At 40.4% G+C, this 26958-nt stretch overlaps 1 protein-coding gene across 1 annotated transcript in view; it reads left to right on the top strand.

The window, feature by feature from the left end:
* Positions 1 to 15621: 15621 nt before the first annotated feature.
* kcnj3a (potassium inwardly rectifying channel subfamily J member 3a) overlaps positions 15622 to 26958 on the top strand; it is a 34516-nt gene continuing 23179 nt past the window's right edge. Inside the window, exons 1-3 of the mRNA XM_051119264.1 lie at positions 15622 to 16336; positions 17204 to 17872; positions 19186 to 19402. Coding sequence (XP_050975221.1) covers positions 17210 to 17872; positions 19186 to 19402 — 880 coding nt within the window. The 5' untranslated portion in view covers positions 15622 to 16336; positions 17204 to 17209. The remainder of the gene's footprint in view (positions 16337 to 17203; positions 17873 to 19185; positions 19403 to 26958) is intronic.

The raw sequence follows: 26958 nt of genomic DNA, 5'->3' as shown, positions 1-26958 counted from the left end.
GGTACTTCCCCCTTTTGACTGAGAGCTTGCGGCGAAGCAGGCTGTGTCAGTTCCCGAGGGGGCTGACTGCCCGCACCCTCGCCGCGCACGCTTCGCTCCCGGAGGACTCTCTTTGAGGAGGGAGCCCTCGTGAATTCCCCGCGGCTCAGGTCCCGCTTTTGCCGAGGCAGGGCGGCGACTGCGGCCGTGGGAATCACAATTAGATCTACGAACGGGTTAGAGACGGGTCCGCCCTATCTCTGCCTTTCTTCCTAGATCTAGTGCTCTCTTTCTGGATTTGGAAGCCCGCGCTGCGGTACTTCCCCCTTTGAATGAGAGCTCGCGGCGAAGCGGGCTGCGTCAGCTCCCGAGGGGGCTGACTGCCCGCACACTCGCTGCGCACGCTTCGTTCCCGTTGGGCTCTCTTCGAGGAGGGAGCCCTCGTGAACTTCCCCGCGGCTCGGGTCCCGTTTTGCCGAGGTAGAGCGGCGACTGCGGCCGTGGGGATCGCACTTAGATCTACGGACGGGTTAGAGACGGGTCCGCCCTTTCTCTGCCTTTCTCCCTAGATCTAGCGCTCTCTTTCTGGGTTCGGAAGCCCGCGCTGCGGTACTTCCCCCTTTGAATGAGAGCTCGCGGCGAAGCGGGCTGCGTCAGCTCTTGAGGGAGTTGACGGCCCGCGCTCTCGCTGCTCACGTTCACTCTCGGAGGACTCTCTTCGAGGAGGGAGTCTTCGGGAGCTTCCCCGCGGCACGGTCCTGCTTTTGCCGAGGCAGAGCGGCGACTGCGGCCATGGGGATCGCAGCATAGATCTGTGAACGGGTTAGAGACGGGTCCGCCCTTTCTCTGCCTTTCTCCTTAGATTTAGCGCTCTCTCTCGGGGCTCGGAAGCCCGCGCTGCGGTTCTTCCCCCTCTGAGTGAGAGCTCGCGCTGCTGCGGCTCATCTTTCTCCGAGGAGATTGATGCTGTCCGCATATGAGCTGACTGCATTTTAGATCGCTCGTTTCTTCCTGCTCTCGCTTTTAAAAAATAAATAAATAAAAGAACGGGGATTCAAGCGATGTATGTGTGGTTTGTTCAGGAGCTGAGCATGTACAATCCGTCCTTGAGGGGGCGGGCTGTATTCATTCATATATGTAAAAAAAAAAAAAAAAAAAAAAAAAAAAGCTACGTGCATTTTGAATGTCTAGTTCTTCTCCCATTGTTATTTAATTCTGATGAATTAAATTTATTTACTGCACTCTCACCCTGTACTTTCGCTAAGTGTGTGGATGCTGCTAAATAAAATAAAATAAAAAAAAAAAAGTGGTAGCTGTGGCTGCCAGGGCATCTGCATACTGAACCTTATTGACATTTTGTCAGTATTAGCTCATTCTGAGCATGGGCGGTGCGGCATTGAGATGTCGTCCTCGCCCATATGAAAGAACTGGGGTTGTGACTGAACGCAGAGAAAAGTGTGCTTTCTCCATTACAGAGAACCACTTATCTAGGCATAGTGTGGGATCGACCACGATGCAGGCATGTCTATTTCCTGCTCGGATTGAGTCATCCTCGCGGCAGTCAAGAGAGTGAAAGTAGGCACTCACTGTGAAGCAGTTTCATAACTGCTGGGTCTGATGGCAGCTGTGTCCAACGTGATACCTTTTGGCCTGCTGTTCATGAGACCCCTGCAGTGGTGTCTCAAGACCAAGGGGGTTCTCCCTGAGGGGAAACCTGCTTTGCATGATCAAGGTCACGCGGCGATGCCTACGTGCCTTGAACATGTGGAGAAGACCTTGGTTCTTGTCTCAGGGCCCGGTGCTGGGAGCTCCTTGTCGCCGCGTATGCTAGCGACGGATGCGTCCCTCATCGGTTGGGGAGTGGTCATGAGTGGCCCCCCTGCCCGTGGTCTGTGGAGCAGTCACCATCCAGTTTTGAGATGCTGGCCGTGTTTCAGTTACTGAAACGCTTTCACCCAGACCTATGAGACTATGGTCCTGACTCATTTGGTCCAGGACCTCCGAGGGCAGGCCCTACTGGGGAAAGGGCGTGGTCCACCGCATTCTTCGGTGCCCGTCTCTCCTCGGTGCCCTCGGGAGATTAGCCTGCCAACCCTGCCGGTGCTTCAGGGCGCAGCGGTCTCCAGCGAGCCCACACCTCAGTCTTCCGCCCGGAAACGTAGCGGAGCTGGGGAGCTCGCCACCCCTGTGGGGGTCTCTACAGCAGCTAGTTCGGCTGTCTCCTGCCGGTCATCCGTTACAGGACACCGAACTAGCAGCTCATACCAGAGGCCAGTCTCGAGAGACTGGTTCCCTTAGTAGATTATTTGGCAGCGTGGAAACTACTGCCAAATGTATCTGCTTGGGTCCTGTGCACTGTAGAGCGAGGCTATCGCATTCAATTTGGCGCTCCGCCGCCACCTTTTACGGGATCTCCACTGTGGTGAGCCCCGAGCAGGGTCTGGTAATGGAACAAGAAGTAGAAACTCTCTTGAGGAAGGAGGCCACTGAGGTGGTCCCTCCTCACGTCAGGGAGTCCGGGTTCTACAGCCGGTACTTCATTGTTCCGAGGAAGGATGGGGGTATGCGTCCATTTTAGATCTAGACTACTGAATCGCTCAGTAATGACATTGAAGTTCAAAATGTTGACTATCAATCAAGTAGTGTCACGGATCAGGTCCGAGGACTGGTTTGTGACAGTAGATCTAAAAGACACATACTTCCATGTCTCCATCCTTCCTCAACACATGAAGTTCCTGAGGTTTGCTTTCACGGGCAAAGCTTACCAGTATCGGGTTCTTCTGGTCAGCCTTGCACTCTCCCCCCGCATTTGAAAGAGCTGGGGTTAAGACTGAACGCCAAGAAGAGTGTGCTGTCTCCATTATAGAGAACCACTTATCTAGGTGTGGTGTGGGATTCGACCACGATGCAGGCACGTTTGTCACCTGCTCGGTTCGGTCGATCCTCACTGCAGTCACGAGAGTGAAAGAAGGCCGGTCACTCACTGTAAAGCAGTCCCAGCGACTGCTGGGTCTGATGGCAGCTGCGTCCAACGTGATACCTTTTGGCCTGCTGTACATGAGACCCCGACAGTGGTGGCTCAGGACCAAGGGGTTCTCCCCGAGGGGAAGCCCTTTCTGCATGATCAAGGTTACGCGACAATGCCTACGTGCCTTAGACATGTGGAAGAAGCCTTGGTTCCTGTCTCAGGGCCCGGTGTTAGGAGCTCCTTGTCGCCGCGTAACGCTAGCGACGGATGTGTCTCTCACCGGTTGGGGTGCAGTCATGAGTGGCCACCCCGCCCGCGGTCTGTGGAGCAGTCGCCATCTCACTTGGCACATCAGCTGCCTGGAGATGCTGGCCGTGTTTCGAGCGTTGAAACACTTTCTCCCGGACCTAATAGGCCACGATGTGTTGGTTCGCACCGACAACACAGCAGTGGTCTATTACATCTACCACTAGGGAGGTCTGCGTCCGCGCCCCTTATACAAGCTGGCGCACCAGATCCTTGTGTGGTCCCAGGACAAACTCCTCTCGCTGAGAGCAGTTCATGTTCCTGGGCATCTCAATATGGGAGCAGACATCCTGTCGAGGCAGGGGCTGAGGCCCGGGGAATGGATGCTTCACCGTGAGTTGGTGAAGCAGATTTGGAGAGTTTGGCCAGGCTCAGGTGGACCTCTCCGCGACTAAAGAGAATGCGCAATGTCACCACTGGTGCTCTCTGACTTATCCAGCTCCATGGGGGCTGGATGCCATGGTACAGATGTGGCCGAGGCTTCGTCTGTACGCCTTTCCCCTGATCGCTTTGCTCCCGGGAGCCGGAGTTTTGGAATTTGTGGGTGTGGCCCCTCAGGGCACCTCATAGCTCCCGGTCTCTCAACTGAGGTTGTTGAGACCATCCTCCAATCCAGAGCTCCCTCCTCGAGGAAACTGTACGCCCTGAAGTGGAAACCTTTCACTTCATGGTGTGGAGACTGCCAGCAGGACTCAGTTAACTGCCCAGTTGGTACAGTGCTGAGGTTTCTGCAGGTTCGGTTCTCCACAGGGTTATCCCACTCCACCCTGAAGGTCTACGTGGCGGCTATTTCGGCCTACCACGCCCCTCTGGGTGGCTCCTCAGTGGGTTGGAACCCCCTCATTACACGTTTCCTCCGTGGTGCCCTGAGGCCTAGGCCTCTGGCCAGGTGTAGCTTGCTAAGTGTGGTCGGGATGCTATTTCATAGCTTTGAGTCCTCTGACCTTCCCTTCTTGGGGGTCAAGGCTCTCTTCTCTTAAGTTGGCTTCAGAATGCTGTGGAATGTCCACCCCTTTGACTTTAAGGTTCTTTCCTGGACTTGTGCCACTTGGCTCTTTTTCTCTCACCCTAGCTGTGCTCTTTCACACTGGGCAGGGATTTGAAGTCTGGTGGCGTGGGCATCTCGTTCCCAAAGCGTTTCGACGCAGCTCGAGTTCCTGAAGGGGAACATCTCAGGTTACATATGTAACCATGGTTCCCCGAGGGAACGAGACGCTGCGTCTCGGGCCATACTTCTGGCATCCCTGCAGCGCTTGCTTCTCTATTCAGAAGCTGCCGGCTGCATGCACTGCACGTGCTTTTAAGCTTCCTGGTCTCTACGTCACCCTGCCTGTGACGTCTCGCTTCTCCATTGGACTGTTTGCACACGTGTTTCAGAGCGTGGTCACGCTGGAGGCGTTCCCAAAGCGTTTCGACGCAGCGTCTCGTTCCCTCGGGGAACCATGGTTACATATGTAACCTGAGACGTTTTTTCTGCTGTCTGTCACTGAAACTCTGCGAACAGAGCTAATTCCAAATCATCTGTCCTCATCCTTCTAGACATCTAGACATCCTTCTGTCCTGATCCGTCTGCTACTTTTGACACACCACATCTCCCTGTCCACGCCGTCTGAACTGGCCATCTTCGCAGGTTTGAATTCAACCTCAAGATTCTATAAAATTTTCTGGAGAGTATGGCTAAGTCATATTAGCTAACCACTGGGGTATCTCAGGGTTCAGTGCTGAGCTCCCTCTTAATCTTCATATACACAACTCGACCTTTCAATCTTTTTTTTTTCTTTTTTATTTATTTATTTTTTTTTATCACTGGGCACTGTCCTGTCAAAAAAATATATTTTCACCCTCTTCTCTGTTTTCAATCTAATTTTTGAAGGCAATATCCAGTCATTTCAACAGAAATCTACGCAGTCAGAAATTCTGTGTAAGGCTAAAAGTTTTTCTTATGCAGATTTCGCAAGGGGTTCAAGTTGACCAACAGAAGGCTTAAAAGTGTTTTCTTGTTGAGCTGTGCTTCATACTTCGCTATATTATTCACAGTGGATATTTTGCTTATAGATTTCATTATTATGTTCACACCTTTTAATTTTAGTCATTTAGTATCACAGCATTTTTTAACATGGTTTTCTATTTTATTGTTTTTTTTTTTTTTAATGCATTAATTTATTTTTTTGATAAAAGCATCTGATAATAAATACATGTTAAAGTATTGTATTATTTTCCCAAGTTATAGACCTAAAAGAAGTAAAAGCCATGATGTATATCAACTTGATATGTCTTTAGGTATGTTTTGTGGAGCTTTTAAAAGGGACCCCAAGAGAATCCGCTTTTAGTTTGTTCATGATATCATCGCAATGGATGCACAATCTTACTGGTGTCAGTTGCGACCTGACGTGACATTTAAAGTGCATTAAAAAGGAGAGATCAGCAGACGAAATGACAGATCTCCACTCTAAAGAAGGTTGTTAATAAGACCCTCTGGTTTTTGTTTAGACTTGTGTTTCTTTAAATAACACTGCAAAATAACTGCTGGAGATTATTTCTCCAGAGAGAAAGACAGTGAAAGGCAGAGGAAGACATGATTAAAAATACAGCATCTGAACATTTTCTGATTTGTGTGTGTATGTGTGTGTGTTTTGTGTGTGCATCTCCCTTAGGTATCGTGGTTTCATAAATTTGGGATGATTGTAAAAGTGTAAAAGAAACCTAAGCAGGTTAGTGTCTCATCTCCCTCTCTCTCCCACTGATCCCAGAAATGTTGCTGCTCTTAATTGGGGTGGGGGCTTGTGGTTCGGTTGCTCCAGAGAACAAAAGCGTTTTAATTAGTGGGTGTTACAAGCGTGAGTCTCATGGGAAGGGCAGATCCTGAGCGACAGTGAAGTGGGATTACAGCTGGACACATTCTCTAAATCCTCAGTGTGGCAAAAACATAACCTTGTTCCCATATGGAAATGAGACTCTAGCATTAGCATTTCCGTGAGCTGTGATTGAATGTAATACTGTCACACAGAGTGTATCAGTTTACAGTTCACCAAAAGAACAAACACATCAGTGGTTTTCTGGGCACTGTGATAAACATAAACTGCTCACTAAGAGCAGCATAACTGCTGTGGATAGGGACCATGGTCAGGCTGTTACTCCAAAAGCGGCCCACTATGAATCTCGTTAGGACTGCTGAGCCAGTTCCTCATGCAAAGTTTTCTTAGGCAGGCATTTTGATGATTTGATGCTATCCATCAGGAACTGATTTGCAAAAAGTGTCAAATCAGAACTGATCCAGGCTGAATGTAAATTGTTTAAAGCAATGGTTAAAAAATGATATATAATAGTAAATTCTGAATATTTATAATAAGAAGTATGCCATGTGGTGGTAATCCCATGTATTCAACACAGTCTTACACATTTAGAACTGGAGATGCAAAATAAATGACAGTGAGCACAAATTTGATCTTAGTGAATTCCCTCTTGGCACTACAGTGAATGCTGTGCACTGTAAAAACAGAAAAATAAATCATGTTACACTTCAGCTGAATTTTGGACTGCATCCAAAATTGCATACTACTCTATAGACTATATGGTAGCCGAAAATAACTTGGATGACTTACTACTTCTGGTGAAATCCTGAAGCGTTCATCTGATGGCTTTGAGGCTAGGAGTGACGCAACTGATGCTGCTACAGTAGGTCACATGACAATGATTATGTTCACATAAATGTAATACTTTAATGTAATACTGATAAAATTTAAGCAATTAAACTCATGATTGTAGTAATTACAATCATCTTAAAATATGTTGTGCACACAAGTTTTAATCACAATAAACAGACATGTAAACAGCATAATTGCATCTATTTCACTGTGATCAAAGTGTGCATGTGCTGGGACATACACGAATGGCATGTGTTGTTCACCCAACTCCATAAATGAAACTCTGTGACATGCGGAAGTTTTCTAACCACAATAATTTGCTATGGATGCAGTGTCTTTTACTCACCTGTAGGTGTCTCGGATAATCGTCTGATAATTTACTCGGTTTCACGACGGCAAAATTACAGAACATATAGACAAAGTGTCAACAAAACAGCCAATAAAGGTTCGAAGAAGATCGTAAATGGGTTTTCTACAGCATTTCCTCTCTGAAGATGAGAAATTGTGACCCAGAAACCTGTTATTGGTAATCAATACCTTCACAACAGAACAACGGATTCCTATATCTGTGAAATAGCTAATCCCACACTACCCCACCAGTCTTGAAGAGGCACTAAAGAAGACTCTAATAGACCTTTTCTGAGCTCACAATGGAGCCAAACAACCTCATGCAATAACTCTGATGAGAGTGATTAAGGCACATGGTGGGAAACGAGAGAATGATTGTCTGGAGTGATTGGCTGAGTGACCCTGCATGGAAGTGCTGTGAGAGAATTGAACTCAGTCATTTTGTGTCCCCTTTCCTTGCTGATTATATTAATAAGATAAATTCAAGATCCCCCACCAGGCCTCAACCCGACTATTTTTATGAAATGGGTTACACAAATCTCTTTCCCTGGTCTCTGGAGAGTAGAGTATCAGTTTTAGAGAAGAGGTATAAGGGGTCATTGCTCTCATAGGATTTGTCAAAGATCGGAAATAGATAGAAATGGGGCGGCAAATCGAAGTCAGAAATAAATAGAATTGGGGTAGCCAATCAGAGTTTTCTGCCCCAGAGTGGCAGAGACCTAATTAGTGGTGTTTGTGCTATAGACATAAATGGTCCCTCAAATCATGCGGCCTGACAAGCAGAGTGTTTAGTTGCTTTTCCTGGTGGATGATACAAAGAGTTTCCATAAACATGCAATGAATCCAAGCATATCTAGAGGATAGAATATCATATAGACTTGAAGTGTCCTCCAACCACTAAAGGTGTGGTCACATTTACTATTGTTCTGCAAGATTTCGCAGGAAAATACAGTCATCCCAACAGGAATCCATGTGATCTGGAATTTCTGTATGATGGAAAAGTTCTCAATGGAGATTTAGCTTAGAATCACCATTCTGACCAACAGAAAGCTGCTTGGTTTGAAAGTGTCTCATGCGTGTGCTGTGCTTCGTATATTTCTACACTATTAACAGTAGACACTGGACCTGTTTTTGCGCATGAAATTTCATTACTGTGACCACGTAACAACACCCTGATGACCAATTGGAAAACGGTAGCATTGTGTTGCAGAGTTTTGCACAAGCAAGCACCATTAGAATCCCATTCTAGCTATCTTTTATTGTTCAGCTAAGTCAACTTGTCTTTATGTTATGTTCTGTTTCTTGTCTAGCAAATAGTTTATAATGTATTTCTGACGGAATCTAATATATCATCTACAAAGCTTGTCTGTACCGCAAATCCATTCTTTACCCACTGCACCTCCTCATCTCTGGGAGATTTTTTGGCTGCTGTGTTAACAGCGAAAGTTTAAAATGCATTAATTGCTCCTCGCTGATGGGAGATAATCTGCACAATTAAAATAATTGTTCTGCTGGAGCTGTGCTGGAAGAGTCCCCTGTCACAGCTCTTGCAGGAGGCTGGCCATAAATAGCAAGATGCTCCTCACCATATGCTGCCGAGCTCAGAGGGGACCGCTCTAGTTCAGACTGGCCTTATGCGCCACTTAAGAGCGAATCTCAGAGATAACAACGGTTAAATTGCATTTGTAACTGACTGTTTTTGAGCACTACAAAGATCAAGATAATGTGGGAAGTCTTGCCAGGAAATGTGATGCTTTTGTTTTACTTCAAATGAATGCATGTGTGTACAGTATGTTGTGCTGTATATGATGCGTTTCCACGAAGTAGCTGAATTGCCAAATTACTAAGTTCATTTCTTATTTTGCAGTGTCTATTTACACCAGGTGCAAATAGCCCGCCTTGCTGGCAGAGGCTATTTACTAACTCTGCCCACCAATGTGTGACTGGGATAGTCAACACTACAAAAGACAATTGTCAAACAAGTTCCAGTGATGTAGATGGTAGAGTGCATGCCAAATTCTTTTTGATGTGATTGACCCGAGTTTGAATCCACCTTTTGCCAATTTTTTTCTCCCTTTTAAATTTCATATCATGTCGGAAAGGCATTTATTTTCAATAAAAATGAAGGAAAAGTTGAAAATAAAGTATCAGGTAGGGTTAGGATAGGTGTTGGGAGGGCTTTACATTGCCAATAAGTTGGCATCCATTTAATAATTTGAATTAAAATTATATTTTGCACTCAATACATTATCATTGCATGGTGTTTTATAATGCACTGAGATGCAGATAATTGCAACTATTTGCAATAAGTGCTATTTTAATATAGTGTAAATAGAATCTATATCTATTTGCATTTAGTGTAAATAGCATATCGCTAAGAAAATCCTGCTATTTCACTTGACTTTCACTTAGCCTCTATCACTATTTACACAGTGCAAATAGCCGCTGTTTTTTTATTTACCTTTACAATATATTATCAGGTTGTAACAAAACAAAACAAAACAAACAAACAAACAAACAAACAAAAAAACATGATGAATATACACTGACCAAAATTATAAATGCAACACTTTTGTTTTTGCCCCCATTTTTCATGAGCTGACCTCAAAGATCTAAGACTTTTTCTATGTGCACAAAAGGCCTATTTCTCTCAAATATTGTTCACAAATTTAGTATCTGGTGTGACCACCATTTGCCTCATGCAGTGCAACACATCTCCTTTGCATAGAGTTGATCAGGTTGTTGATTGTGGCCTGTGGAATGTTGGTCCACTCCTCTGCAATGGCTGTGCGAAGTTGCAGGATATTGGCAGGAACTGGAACACGCTGTTGTATACGCCGATCCAGAGCATCAATGGGTGACATGTCCAGTGAGTATGCTGGCCGTGCAAGAAATGGGATGTTTTCAGCTTCCAGGAATGGTCCAGGTGATGGTCGTGGATAAATGGCACAACAATGGGCCTCAGGATCTTGTCACGGTATCTCTGTGCATTCAAAATGCCATCAATAAAATGCACTTGTGTTCGTTGTTCATAACATACGCCTGCCCATTCCATAACCCCACCGCCACCATGGGCCACTCGATTCACAATGTTGACATCAGCAAATCCCTCACCCACATGACACCATACACGCTGTCTGCCATCTGCCCTGTACAGTGAAAACCAGGATTCATCCGTGAAGAGAACACCTCTCTAAAGTGCCAGATGCCATCGAATGTGAGCATTTGCCTACTCAAGTCGGTTACGACGACGAACTGCAGTCAGGTCGAGACCCCGATGAGGATGACGAGCATGCAGATGAGCTTCTCTGAGACGGTTTCTGACAGTTTGTGCAGAAATTCTTTGGTTATACAAACTGATTGTTGCAGCAGCTGTCCGGGTGGCTGGTCTCAGATGATCGTGGAGGTAAAGGCGCTGGTCCTGGGCTGGTGTGGTCTGTGGTTGTGAGGCCGGTTGGATGTACTGCCAAATTCTCAGAAACGCCTTTGGAGACGGCTTATGGTAGAGAAATGAACATTCAATTCACAGGCAACAGCTCGGGTGGACATTCCTGCAGTCAGCATGCCAATTGCACGCTCCCTCAAAACTCGCGACATCTGTGGCATTGTGCTGCGCTGGCCTTTTACTGTGGCCAGCCTAAAGCACACCTGTGCAATAATCATGCTGTCTAATCAGCATCTTGATATGCCACACCTGTGAGGTGGATGGATTATCTCGACAAAGGAGAAGTGCTCACTAACACAGATTTAGACAGATTTTTGTGAACAGTATTTGAGAGAAATAGGCCTTTTGTGTACATAGAAAAAGTCTTAGATTGTTGAGTTCAGCTCATGAAAAAATGGGGGCAAAAACAAAAGTGTTGTGTTTTACACAACACTTATCATTTTGGTCAGTGTAGTACTAAAGGAAAAGTTATCTCAGTGAAAAAACGTCAAATGTCAGGTCTTTCACAGAATTCCGAGAATGTCAATTTATGCTTGTTTGAATGTTTTTTAAAAGTTGAACTGTTCATGGTGTGAAACTCTGAAACAGTAAATGTGTCCATTTGATGCATGCTAACATGGATTACTTGGAGTTCATGTTAACATGGAGTTACCGATGGAGTTTTGGTTCCTTGCCGCTGTCGCCTCTGGCTTGCTTAGTTGGGGACACTTTCTCTTAACACAATATTGCATTTTATTTTATTGTTTTTGATTAACTACCTTTACCTAAAAAGTGAGTGTTTACTGTTGCCTTTGGCATTGTTGATATACTGTTTCCTATTTAATACTGCACAGCCGCCTTGTCACAATTCTGTATTGTTAAAGGCGGTATATAAATAAAGGTGACTTGACTTGACTTGACTTGACATGGCACTTTATAAAAAAAAAAAAAAAAAATGAGACAACTATCTTAATGACACTTTTCATTTTGATACAGAACAATGTTACTTCATACATTATAGGCTATGTTCTGAAACAGACTGTGCATCTGACGAGAATGAAGTCTCAAAGTCCTGAATATTTACATAGCTTTGAGACTTTGTTGGGAACAAAGCTTGCTTACGGAAAGATAGCTACTCTTATGCCACACTACTCTTTTTTAGCATTTATACATGAATCTAAAGTTTTCTCTCTGGGGCTCTGAAATACGTACCTTGCTGGCGTCAGATCCGACTCTGATCTTAAAATGCTCCAGTATGAATTTCTTTTGTTTAGAATCTACCATTAGCAGAGACTCAAGACAAACAGAAGCTCTTGTGCTCATTAAGGAAGGGGAGAGCAGCCGTTACACTGACCCGCTCTCACCCGGAACTCATTAATAACCACTGACGCTTCCGTAAGCCGGAGCTGCTGCTCTTCTTATCTGACAACTCGCCATATTTAAGACTTAGAAGACTGGCCACAGGAAAGTTCATTATCTCTGAAGGAAGGGAAAAGGCCAGGAGAATCGAAATACTAATTGGATATATCTGTATATAATTGAAATCAAAATATTCCTTAAAATTATCCCATTAAATGCAATAGTCTGAGTAAATGTTAATAGGGGTGCATGTGGATGGATTTTATAATAAACGATGTGGAAATGTTTTCATCACATCCATTTTTTTTTTTTTTTTTTTTTTATTGCAGACACCAGTATATTTCACTTAGAATGTTATGAAGAATTCTTCCTGCTGTCTTCTGGACTGATATTGATCTGTTCAAGGGCAGACTGAGAAAATGTGCTAAACTGGCTGGGAAAATATCTATACAGAAACTCTCTGGGCAAATTGTGATATGTCAACAGACAATACACAAATTGACTTAAAAACTGATATTTCAACAGGCTGGTTTGCCTACAATACTATGAACATGATCCATTACTGTGTTGTTAAAAAAGTATTACTGCATTTACAATAAAACTTCATTAGTAAATCTGGTCATAGCTGTTCTCTTAAAAACTCTCAATTTTCTAACTTCAGTATAAAAGGCATTTTGTTTTACCATTAAAATACACAAAAAATAAATATTCACTGGGGCAGGGAGAGAAGAACACAATAAAATACAAAATTAAAAGGGTAAGGTGAAACAAGAACAGGCATGCTGAAGGAAGTGCAGGTCAGGTTCTGCCAAGAGACAGACTGCATTGGTGTTTTGGTGAGAAAGAAAGAAAAGAAACAGATACACCTAAACATAATCGGTAACACTTTAAAATACTGTTCCCTCTTCCATCATTAATGAATAGCTACATAGGAACAAATGACTAATGGGATACTAAAATTCTAGTAACTACTATTAATTAACAAGAAACTCTGATTAACAAATCAGTAAGTTATAGTGCTCAGTTGAAAGTGGTAGTTCACTATTAGCTAATTCACAACTACTATTTTTTTCATATCTCTCGGAGTACTACTAAAAACTAGTATATACAGGTTCATAATTAATGTGAATAATGCAACATGCTTAAATTAATTCTAAAGTGATGATTATGGTAACCCAGTAGTAATGACTCAAGTATTACCAAATCCATCAGATCAGTATTCTAAGTTGAAGTTTTTGTAAGGTTCTGGAGAGCAATGCTTCCGATGGATTTGATAACACTTGAGTCATTACTACTGGGTTACCATGATCTTCACTTTAGAATACTGATCCAAATAATGTGTAATTTCTTCTGATAGATTTGGTAATACTTGTGTCATTACTACTGGGCTACCATGATCTTCACTTTAGAATTAATTATATATCATTAACATTAATTATGAACCTATATGTGGTAGTTCCTAGTAGTTCTCTGGAAGATGAAAAAAAAAAAAATGTAGTTACTGGTTAGCTAATAGTGAACTACCACTTTCAACTGAGCTCTCTTTGTTAATCAGAGTTTCTTGTTAGCAGTTACTAAAATGTTAGTGCATTAGTCATTTGTATACTCATTAATGACAGAACAGTATTCTAGTGTCTAATAGTTCTGGAGAAAACTTATGTTTGAGTAACAGAACTAAAAATTGAATGAAAACTAGACTCAAAACTGCCTTAAAATTGACTCAACCTTACTGATACTGAAAAATAACTCTTGTGACGATTTCCTACTGGCACAATATCTGACATGTCAGTGAGGCTTCTTCGGTCTGAATCTAAAAAGAGGCAGTGAGAGAGAGAGAGAGAGAGAGAGAGAGAATTAGGGAAATCAGTCTTTTTCTTTGTGAGGTCTTGACGCAAAGACAGCACTCATATTATTTACTGTTATTACTGCAGTAGCTTCTCCTTTAAATCTCAGAGTCAGTTTCAGCGGTTTTATAGGAAAGTGTCTTGCGTTAACAAGCACAGATCAATAATCTATTTATCCTTGAATGATGGGAGGAGCTGTTCATTCTTCCAGGTGTAGTGGAATGAAAAATGTATTTTGATTTGTGACACAAGGCACACACACACACACACACACACACACACACACACACACACACACACACACACACACACACATGTTTGTTTTTGTGAATTGTGGGGACTTTCCATAGACTTCTATAGATTTTGTACTGACCAAACAATATTGTCTATCCCCTAACCCAACCCTAACCCTAAACCTAGCCCTCACAGAAAACATGTTTGCATCGTTACACTTTCAGATAAACATCATTTACCGCAGGCCGGTCCCCACAATGTCAAAAATTTCAGGTTTTACTATCATTGTGGGGACATTTGGTCCCCACTATGTAGCAAAAACAAGTACACACACACACACACACACACACAGCTTTAGAGTGTAAATATGCTGTTACTGCCTTGATAAATCAGGATGATGAATGTACAACATCATTTATGCCTTCACAAGACATACTAACAAATGATTCCCTTCTAGAATACATTGCTTCAGCTTCCTTCTCAGTTAGGTATGATCCAAAGAGCTTTTCTGTTTAGAGTAAGTGTTAAGGTTTTTCAAAGTGCATCTACATCCTCCCAAGGTTTCAGTAAATCAGACTGTCAACACAAATCAAATTAGGCAGGTAGACTACAGCGATATGCCAGGCAGGTGGCTGGTCATCGCTCTCCTTTGATGGGTAAATTACATTTGACATCCACACAAGCTATAAATAGATACACACACATACAACAAGTGTTTGATCTTGACAAAAGAAAAATTATAGCAATTTGACAACAGACAGTAAAACACGCCTTTTCTGTTTGACTCAAAGGTTTTGGGCATTACTGTTTGCTTTGTTGTGTAATCAGCGACCATAATTTGCTGTGCCGTACACAAAGGAAAAAATAATAATAATAAAAAAATAAGTATGTGAGTGTGGCCTTCATTAATACTGCACCATTAAAATATAGTGCTGCATGTCTGCATCTGCTGTTTTGTTTTGTGTAGGCTATTGCATTTACTCACTGAATAACTAATCTTTACTCTTTACATAACATATAATCTGCATTCACAACTTCTTTTACTTCCATAATGCCACTTATTTTGAAAAAAAAAAAAAAAGAATATGTGACTTAATCTTACTGAGAATCTGACTGAAATTTGATCGTTCCATTATGAAACCACTTACCTAAAACAACGTCTAAAACGCACACTGATGAATTATGCACACAGAGCAGGAACATCCAGTAAGAAAGCGTCTGTTTTGAATACACGTTACCTACGAGTTGGTAATGATTGTTTATAGCATTCTTTACAACATATACATCCTAAATGTGGACTGTATCCTATTGTATTTTATGTAGCGTTGTGTACTGCATTGTTTTTTTTATTCATATACTGAAAACTGTACTAATGTATATGACACATTGACTGTTTGTAATATGAATAACTCAGATTCCTGGTGAGTGTAACTTCCTTAGCCAATAAACGTGAATTGTGATTGTGAAGTTCCGCCCACCCCTGGTGAATGATACACACACCTCAGTATCCTGTGAGGAGCTTCAGACACGGCGAGAGAAACGCGCAGCGTCCAGGAGAACTGAAGAGACAAAGGGCTGTCTCGCACACTCACTCTGAGGGTCTGAAGGACACGACCTGGCCGTCCCTGCAACCGTATGGCCATTTTTGTTTTATTCTCTTAAAACGAGCTCGATAACACTGGAACGACTAGCTTTGGGTTTGGGAAGGAAATCTGTGAATCTGACTGTCTGAGGCGCGTCCGGATGAATTGATAACCATTTAACACACAGCCTCCAAGCAACGTATTCTAGTTAAGTTGCATATGTTCTGCTGCAGAGCAGACAGAGGTGGAGAAAAACCTCAGGTGTTGGAAAGCATCAAGACAAGTTTTTGTACCCATCAGTTGTTGCGCAAATTGCTAGACGGAAGGATTCGCTCATCTGTGTTCGGACTGTTCATCTGTGATGAGACTGACGAAAATCCACATCCACAACTTTGGGCTCGGCTTTGTGAAACTCAAATAAACAGATGAGTGAAGACAGACCGTGTGTTTCAGCACCCGAGCTGCTGGACAGCGTCTGTGGAGAGTTTCCTGCATCTCTGCTTTCAGCCCCAACGAGGAATCATGTATCGTTATACCGTTTTAGAAAATAAATAAACGATCCCTTCTCTTTAAACTACGCTTTAGTCCGAAATGCTGGAACGCAGGTAATGAGAAGAGAGGAGAAATCCCTGTATGGTAAAATATAGGTAAGACTATTGTCTTTTCTTGTTCTTAATTATTTTCATTAGATCGGGGCTGTCGTCACAGTTTATGCTGACTATTAATCAGGGTACTGTAGGTTTGAAAGTCAATATGTGTTGACTACACAAAAGCTTTTCTTGCTGCCGTCATACTGGCCAAGATACAGTACATTTTTTACAGCTGTAAATATGGAATCTGCTGTCCATGAACACTTTTTTTCATTAGCTTATTTTCTATCTCGAGTACAAAAGCTATCTTGCACAAAATGTTAATGTTGTTACAGCAAAATGTAAACAATAAAGTTGTTATGGAGCAAAACAGCCAATGAGGATAAAGCCAACAAAACTTAAAACTGTAATACTTTATTTTACAGTGTTCTGGTTGCACATACTTACTATAGTACTGTAATTATGCATGGTTACAAGCAACTAATCTTCAACTAAGTATAGCAAGTACAGTTTACTAGTGTAACCTATAAAGCTACTGACTAATTATTCAACTAAATAACATTACTATAAAACGGACATATAACCCTTTCAGTTAAATCTACATTGTAAGGTTGACCTTTGTTAAAATGTAGACAGTGTGTTTTGTGTTAATTTGTTTAATCACCAGTAATTATAAAAATGTGATGATTTATTAATTTATTTGAGTTTATTTGAGTGATTTTTATTTGAGTTCTGACTCAAAAGTTGCTACAGTAGTTACTAAAATACGCCTATGTGACAACTTATTCATGTGACAACCAGCTTTGGTCTTTGTATGCTTTTGTTTTTACTTATAACATCTTTATCCAGTGAAAAGGTCATGACAGGTCTAATACACTGCTAAAATATTAGACAGTCAAGTTAGCTTTACTTCTGTCTCTGCAGGATAAAATGTCTGCTCTTCGTAAGAAATTTGGAAGCGACTATCAGGTAGTGACCACCACATCTTCCAGCCATCAGAAAGACAAGAGAAGGAAACGGCAGCGATTTGTCGACAAGAATGGACGATGTAACGTCCAGCATGGAAACCTGGGTGGAGAGACTAGCAGATATCTCTCAGATTTATTCACAACTTTAGTAGACCTCAAATGGCGATGGAACCTCTTTATCTTCATCCTCACATACACAGTAGCCTGGTTGTTCATGGCTTCAATGTGGTGGGTCATTGCATACATCAGAGGAGACCTGAACCGAACCCACGATGAGAAGTACACGCCATGTGTTGCCAATGTTTATAACTTTCCCTCTGCTTTCCTTTTCTTCATTGAGACAGAGGCCACTATAGGATATGGTCACAGATACATCACAGATAAATGTCCAGAAGGAATCATTCTCTTCTTGTTTCAGTCCATCTTGGGCTCCATAGTGGATGCCTTTTTAATAGGTTGTATGTTTATTAAGATGTCTCAACCCAAGAAGAGGGCAGAGACTCTGATGTTTAGTGAAAACGCAGCAATCTCCATGCGTGATGGCAAACTCACATTGATGTTCAGGGTGGGAAATCTGCGCAACAGCCACATGGTCTCAGCCCAGATCCGGTGTAAATTACTCAAGGTAAGGGTCTGCCTTTTGTCCAATTATTTAGTCTATGTGCTACACTTTATTTTATGGTATCCTTTTTTACAGTGTAATTATACATATAAGAACTGAGTAATATTAATTAACTAAATGTACATACAGTATGTTTAGGGTTAGGATGAGGGTTTGGTTTAGGGTTAGCTGCATGCAATTATGCATAAATTATTTTTATTACTACAGTAAGTACATATAACTTGTAACAAAGGCATTGTTAAAAAAAAATAAATGTTATCTGGTAAGCAGCATTACAGTAATTAACTGGAAAATAACAGTATTGATGTTGTAAAGCAGCTCTAAAAAGACAATTTAGTCATTATTCTGCTTGATTTAGTTCCTGCAACTTGCAACCTGTGTGACTTGCTTTCTTCTATGGAACATTACAGAAGATATTTTGAAAAATGTTCGTACCCATTGCCTTCCAGAAAGCAACATAGTTTGGGTACTATTATTCTTATCTGTTTTGTTAAATAAATACTACATATCTTATGTTATGATCCACAGAGGAGGAAAAAAAAAGTCACAGAGGCCTGGAATGACATCAGTGTGACCAAATGATGAATTTTTGCTTTTAGGTCATCTACATTTTGGTAGATGTACTTCAAAACATCTGTACATACGAGACCACTGTTTTCTACAACTGTTAAACTTTGTTAATATTGTTACTGATGTAGCTATATTTACGTGAAATATGTGTAACATGGGCCCCGCAATGGAAAGTGTTACCCTGCCCTCTGTTGTTCATTGAAAGACTCAGCCAGTCCTGCCGGAGAATCATGACATTCTCATGATTATTTTTTTTAATTAAAAATGGTTAAAACAATGAGAAAGAGAAATAACTTTATTTAATTTAAATGTTAAAGGTGCAAATTAAAACAGCATAAGAAACTGAAAAAGTTCAGCAGAAAATATATTCTCAATCTCCGCTGCCTTGTTTCTGTGTTTTTTTCTGTGTTTCTGTGGTATTGTACAAGGTTTTGCCAGCTTTTCTGGCCAGAATACTTAAATATATTTAATTAAATATATTTAAAATATATTTATATTTAAGTATTCTGGCCAGAAAAGCTGGCAAAACCTTGCACAATACCACAAAGACTTGCTGCATAGTGCTTTGGTAACTTGCGATTGGTGTAAAAAATAGCATTGATTTCTTTACTGTATACTTTGAGCTTTAATTTTATGTCCTACCTGTCTGTCCTTTGATGCCTGACTGTCTATCCTCACAGCTCAATTCACCGTACAGTGTCTAAAGCAATTTTTACGCCCCATCTCCCCTCTTTTCACTCCTGCAGTCCCGACAGACGCCCGAGGGTGAGTTCCTCCCCCTGGATCAGCTGGAGCTGGATGTGGGTTTTAGCACCGGAGCGGACCAACTCTTTCTCGTGTCACCACTCACAATCTGTCATGTGATCGACAACAAGAGCCCCTTCTATGAGCTCTCACAGCGATCCATGCAGACGGAACAGTTCGAAATTGTCGTGATTTTGGAGGGTATTGTTGAAACAACTGGTAAGTTATTCTATGTTATTTTTAATCATGCATTGGTCTAAAGACTGGATTGCAGTCAAATGTGCATTTTGATGTTAAGTAAAAAAACTGTTTAGGTTTTAGAATTTTCTGATGATTTACTCACCCTCAGGCCATCCAAAATGTGGATGAGTTTGTTTCTTCATTGGAACAGATTTGGTGAAACATAGTATTATATCACACAGAGAATGGGCGCTATCAGGATGAGATTCCAAACAATTGATAAAAACATTGTAATGATTCACAAGTAATGCACATGACTCCAGTCCATTAGTTGCCATTTTGTGAAGCAGAAAGCTGCATGTTTGTAATAAACCAATATGTGTTTAACTTAAAATATTTTGAACTTAAAACCGAAGTTAACTTTTAAAAATGTAACTTTTCAATTGAAAAGTCATCTCACCTAAATCAGGAGAGAAATATGCACAGACCAAGCACCATTTACATGCAATAGTGCAAAAAAGTTCTAAATAAAAAAACAGTGTTTTTTTTTATGTGAGAAGACAACAGGGGATGGACTTTAGTAGAGGAAGCATTATTTTGAATTAAGGACTGATATTTCGACCAGAAGAGACAGTTTAAAGTTATTATTGGGGACTGATTCTCACTATTCACTCACTATTAACTGCCTCAACAAACTCATAATTTGCTGCTTATTAATAGCTAGTAAGGTAGTGGTTAAATATAGGTATGGCTCGGATTAAGGGATCTAAAATATGGGCATGCAGAATAACGCATTAATATGTGCTTTATTGTAAATAGCCAATATGCTAAATGTTATCAGCTGTTTGGATTCTCATTCTGACGCCAACCAGAGGATCCATTGGTGAGACAATGATGTATAATGCTACATTTCTCAAAATCTGTTCTAATAAAGAAACAGACTTATCTATATCTTAGACTGAGGGGGAGTGGATTTTCAGCAAGTTTTCATTTTTGGGTGAATAAGGTCCCTGCACTACGGGAAAAAAAAAAAAAAAAAAAGAAAAGGAAAGGAAATTGTAGTTTATTAATTTAGAAAGACTACCACATCCTGTTAAGGCGACTTACTAAAATAGAAGACATGGGGTATCTCACTGGCCTTGAAGTGCACATGATTGATTTTGTTATACTGATCAGCAATTAAGTGTAATTGTTAACATGCTGTTTAGGGAGGTTGGTTAAACCAGTATGGTTTCTGTGTGTATCTCTTTGGATGAAAAGCACAATAACGCTGAAAACATTGAAAATCTTTTTAACACAAGTGGTTATTCGTTTTTATAATCATATTGTGTTTATTAAGGATAAGTGTTAATTTGGAATATGATCAGGCATAAAACAAGCACTATAAGGACGTTTAAAAAAAAAAAAAAAAAATCAACAACTCCGTTGGTGTCTAAAAACATGCCAGTAATTATACTGCCTACTCTACATGTTAGCATATTATATTAGTGCTATTCTTTGCAATGTTGTCAACTACATACAGGAAGTCTTAACCACTCTTTTCTAACTTTTTTGGCAACTTGGCTTTAGATGTATTAAACAGTGGGCATCTTACTGAAAATCTGCATCGTTCTGTACAAAGAGAGTATATAAAGGCAGTTAGAAGGGCCTTCAACCCAGTTTCTAGTTCAATAAACAAACAGTCCCATCCCAAACTCACAAGTTCCTTCATTACCAACAGTTTACCAAACTGATGTTTCCAGAAACCATAACATTTGCAAACAGTATTGCAAGGTTGCATGGAAGCAACCCTCCCTCTGTTTTTAGAAGCATTGTTTCTGGTAGTCAAATACAGTACACATAGATTAATACTATAATTAATTATTTTTAGTATATTTAAACTATTTATACTAATTTATACTAATAGTATTATTAATACTATTAATACTAAAAAGCAATATAGTGAAAGTAGTAGTAAATTGTAATTAGAAACAGACGCAAAGAGAAGATATCATGATTGAACCTTACTGCTCAAAAGCAAGTCTGAACTTGTCAATATTGTTCAACTTACTATGAAATAAGAAGTCAGAGAAGTCCAGTCCACAACATCTCAGACATCACCTTCTTCCCAGCGTTTCTGCTGGAGACTCATGTGGAATGAGCACAATACAACGTTAATAACTGATGAACAGTGAAAGTACCGAATCCCAGGACTCTCCAGTTTTCTGGTGGCTGTAACACTGTTTCTATGGCAACCCACTTTGAATCCCCCCCCCCTCCTTTGTGTTTCCATGCAGCCTTTGAACGTATGATTATTATGAAACCCTGAAAAGTGTGTGCAAAGCACTTTTTCCTCAGAAAGACAGAGCTAACAGAGTGAGAGGACGTGCATCAGACAGACCAGAAAAAGAGGCAGAGAGTGCGAAAGTCTGCCTTGACGCTGGGTTCCTGTTAAACAGCTCATGGATACAGAAAATAGCCAAGTTTCTGTTCAGCTATTGATGGTTTATTTCATATTAGTAGTTTCAACAATCTGAACCTGAATAACCTCAACTTAAATGGAGTTATTTCAAAATGAACAAATATCCATTATTAATAACTATGCCCACTTGGCAGATTAACAGACATGTTAGGGTTAGGTCCCTCATTGTGTCAGTTCCAAAATGTAAGTTTTTAAATAATTTTAGTGAGTAAATATTGTGCAATAAAATGTCCACTCAATTTGATCGCACAGTGTACAGTTTGTGTATATTGAAACTATTGAAATATATTCGTCTACACCATAAATATACATCAGCTAAGCTAATAGCTTCAGGGCATTAGCTCTCTAGGCATTATCACTAAATGCTGAAAAATATATTTCAGACAGCCGCTGTTAACATTGGTGTGATCCATGGGTGTGTATGTGAAATAGATGAGGGAACATTCATCAACATCAAACCTCACCCCTTTTAACACTTACAGAGCATTTGATTTTCAAGAAGAAGTCTATTTTGAGAGCTTTCAGTTCACTCAGCAAATATTCCTCTATAGTTCTGACACAACAACAAAACTTCAGAGATAGATTTTTGCGCCCGTCATGGTGATTTGAGAAATTTTGTCAGTGAATGCAGAATCTCTCCAGCAGCCTGAAGCTTTAAAATAAAACTAAACAAACTCTTTTGAATGGCATGTAGAATAATCTAGCCAGACCTTGAAGGCTGTCACTGATAAAGTGTTTACTAAAGATTTTCCAGTGAAATTAAGCTTTTTTATTTAGGAAATTTTGAAGAACACCTTTCTGTTACTGTCATTTTTGAGGTTGAGCTATCTACAGTTATACTGCTAGCTAAATTGTCACTGCAGGTTACTAGTTAAAGCTTAGTTTAAAGAGATGTTTGACATTTTTCATCATTTTATTTTTATCCCTGGGGTCCACTTAAAAAGGCAATATTTGTCACTTATTTTTTCACTTGTCCTTTAATAACAGCTTTAGTGCAAATGTGCAATACAAAATGATGACATCAGGCTAAAAATACATTTCTGCAACACATTCTCATTAAGGAAATGCAGGTGCTACAGGGTCTGTTAAATGTGATTGTACTCTTTTTCTATTCACCTTGATATTCTGGTGCTATTTTTTTCTGATATTTTATGTAAAGTGTGACTCCACTATGCACATTTACTGATTTTGCATAGACATTATGCTTGTACACAATGTAGGCCATTAGCATGGGCGACATTTGATTCTTGAGTCGGGGGCGGCGGCAATACCTACCGTATTGCCATGCACCAAAGCAGTCAATACAGCGCAGTCAAGAATAATTTAAAGAGGCTTTCTTTTTTAACCAGAAATGTGCACACTGCTTTTCTGATTTTTCGTGTATTTTTCCCATGTCACTTGAAATGTATCCATTTTGATATGTTCTTACTAAAGGTGAAACACGTGAGGAAAAAATTAACAATCAGTAGTGGGACTATTCTGTCATAAATCGCATACCATTCAGAAGAATATGTATGTCAAACTGAACAACGTTAAGCACATGTGTGAATCATTATAGATATCAGGTAGACTTTGAAGCCAGACTAGTCTCAATAATAAATATATATATATATATTTTTTGTTTCATAATTACAATGTATACGTTTTTCGTTATTTACCTCAAAAGAACGGAAGTGAAATGTCTAATTTTAGAGTTTCACATTGAACACATTGCAATTATGTGTGGGATGGCCCTGACCAAACACAGCTATACAGTATAGTTCAAAACAATGTGCGCAAATAGATGAAACACAATCTGACATTCAGAAAAACACTTCCCTCCATCCACACACAGCTCTCATAGAACACGAGACACATAAACGAGCCAAATGCTTTACATTTCTTGAAATAATAATTTCTGAACATTAAACATTAAACAAGATTGTCATTTTTCAGTTTCTTGTGGTTTCTTATCTATAACAGTAAATAGTGAAAATTACATGGCTAATGTCATAGAATAGCGTAGTTTAATAATAGCGGGGCACATTGTAACGCAGCATTACAATGTTCCCCATCTGTGCAACTGGAATTTAAAACTGGTTAATGTCTTCTGGTGGTTTGCGAAGCAATAATAAACTATCTAAACTGACAAATAACAGATTGGAGATTAAAATAATAGCAGATTTGTCTCATTTGAAATGAATACTAAAAACTGAGATGAAAAATTTACTTCAGCCAAAAATATACTTATACTATAGTAAAATCCTTCATTTTCAGCTCTGAAGTATGTGTTTAATATCTCAGGTCAGTAGTGTTTTAATAGTCTTATCCTCAGAAAGCACATCACAGACCCCACGTTCTGTTCATTGACGATTTGATGAATCATTTGATGAATCATAAAAACATTTTTCCCCCATATAACCTAAAAATGTACTTAATGTGGAAGCTCATGTAATTTATTTCAATGACACATATTGCACATTTTAGCAAATAGACTGCTAAAATGCTGCCAAATAGGCTTGCTGTTTGAAGAGGTTTATTACAAAAGTGACCTAAGTATTGAGATATTAGGGGGGGAAAAAATAACATATGTGGTAGCTGTAAAGAATACAGTACTTTTTTATGAATGAATGTTTTCTTAATTAAGAGTCAGTGATGGCTGTGTTAATTGTTTTGAGAGCACTGACCTTTTTGTGGAGATAATTAAGAACAACAGTTCTGGTAAGAAAGTTATAAAAATACAGTGAAAAAGATTCAGAGGTTCTTTAGCTCAGAGTCTCTGTGATGGGCTCTGGGTACTATTGAAAACATATATCTTATATCCATGTGTTTTTTTTTTTTTTTTGGATTACAATATTGTGTCCTTCTTCATGCATGAATGTATTTGCATCCATGCTGTTTGTTTGTATTTTCCATTAAACATATCCCAGCATTTTGTGTCCCTGTCCACATTATCATTTCATGAGGAGGATTTCCCGCTTATTTTCTCTGTGAAGGATATTGATGCTTTTCTGGAAGGATGCAGCCCGCAGCAAAATCCCTTCACAAAGAATAATCAAAATCCTCCTAAATGCAGAGTGTAAATTTAGCTCTGCACTGTGATCAGCCTGATGAAGACCTTCATAAATACAGACTATAAGTTTTGAGCTTTGCTCAGCTGTTCTGCAACCAGTGATAAGGAGTTTCATAAATGATGAAACCAGTGGCCTGAATATACCACAATGTGCTAGCAAAACCTATAGTCTGAATTATGGAAATGCTGTGATGAGCTAGTGGCCCTTGACTGCATACACTGCTAGCTCTTTTTATGTCCCAACATAACAGAACAATAAACACTGACAGATTTCCCTCATATTAATGTTATGCAAAAACAAACAAACAATGATAATAATAAAACTGGATATTAGATGTATAGTATTTCATATTACAGACTGACTGTAAACCATTTAAAAGTATATTTAGTATATTTATTTATTTATTTATGTATTTTTTTCTGACACATTTAGATTCAACCCCACTTGCTGTTTTAGACAGTCTGTGCTGCCCCGGCCCCTAAAACAGCTGGTCATGCTGAAGAATGAACAGACCCTGACATAACAATAGAGTAAACTGAGCAGAGCAGTTTTTTGTGTTGTGTTGTGTGTTTGTGTGTGTGTCATTTCTCCAGTGAAAAGGGCTTGGTAATTGTGTCTTTAGGGATTTGCCATGCCTGGGCTGAATGGTGATAAATTATTTGAGGGTGTGGAGTGGCGCATAACCCCATGTGAACCCTGTTTGGTGAGGAGAAATATCTTCCAAGGATCTGTAATACACACAGAAAGAGAGGAAGAGAGGAAGAGAAATAATTGGCTCAGCAGTGCAGCTGATGTTGTTCTGTTGTATAAATGATTTGTTCTGTACAGAGTTCAGGGACAGGCTCATGGGATTTTATAGTCAAAAATGTTGCGATTAGCCCACCTGCATTGAACATGTCTGAACTCCCAGTCAGTAATTCAGCACAAAGCAACAGCCTTTTATGATCTACAGTAAATCAGGCAAAAATTACAATAATAAACACACTTGCAAACATGCACATTTTATGCAGTCATGGCCAAAAATGTCAGCACCCTTGCAATTCTGTCAGAAAATGCAACCCTTCTCTGAGATAATTGTTGCAGTTGCAAATGTTTTGGTACTCACGTATTTTATTATTTTTTTCTGCTGGAACAACACACACACACACACAAAAACAAAAAAACAAACAACAAAAAAAAAACACTAAGAAGAAAAGTCAAATCTGATACAATTCCACACAGAACCCAAAAAATGCACTGGACAAAGTTATTGGCACCCTTAACTTAATATTTGGCACCCCCTTTGGAAAAAAAAAAAACTGAAATCAACCGCTTCCTGTAACCATGAATGAGTTTCTTACACCTCTCTACTGGAATTTTGGACCACTCTTCTTTTGCAAACTGCTAGAAGTCATTCAGATTTAAAAGATGCTTTCTCCCAACTGCTGCTTTGAGATCTTTTCACTGGTGTTCTATGAAATTCAGATCTGGACTCATTGCTGACCATTTCAGAACTCTCCAGCACTTTGTAACCATTTCTGAGTGCTTTTTGAAGTGTGCTTTGGGTCATTGTCCTGCTGGAAGACCCATGACCTCTAGTAGAGACGCAGCTTTCTGACACTGGCCACTACATTGCGCCCCAAAATTCTTTGGTAATCATCAGATTTCATTAAACCATTCACACAGTCAAGGCTCAGTGCCTGAAGCAGCAAAGCAAACCCAAAACATCTTTGAACCTCCACCATGTTTGACTGTAGGGACTGTGTTCTTTTCTTTGAAGGCCCCATTTCTTTTTCTGTAAACAGTGCCATGATGTCTCATCTGTCCACAATACGTTCTCCCAGAAGGATTGTGGCTTTGTCACATAAGTTTTAGCAAACTCCAGTCTTGCTTTTTTATGCCTTTGTGTCAGCAGTGGTGTTCTCCTGGGTCTTTTCGACAGATAGTGTGAGCTGACACTGTTGTGCCCTAATTTTTCATTAATTTTGCTCTTCCGTCCATGTAAACCTCTTGATGATATTGCGCACAGTGGACACAGGAACATTAAGATCTCTGGAGATGGACTTGTAGCCTTAAGATTGTCCATGTTTTTCCACAATTTT

Source organism: Labeo rohita, chromosome 9 (assembly GCF_022985175.1).
Source record: "Labeo rohita strain BAU-BD-2019 chromosome 9, IGBB_LRoh.1.0, whole genome shotgun sequence".
Classification (NCBI taxonomy): Eukaryota; Metazoa; Chordata; class Actinopteri; order Cypriniformes; family Cyprinidae; genus Labeo; species Labeo rohita.
This window is presented reverse-complemented; position numbering and strand designations above follow the sequence as displayed.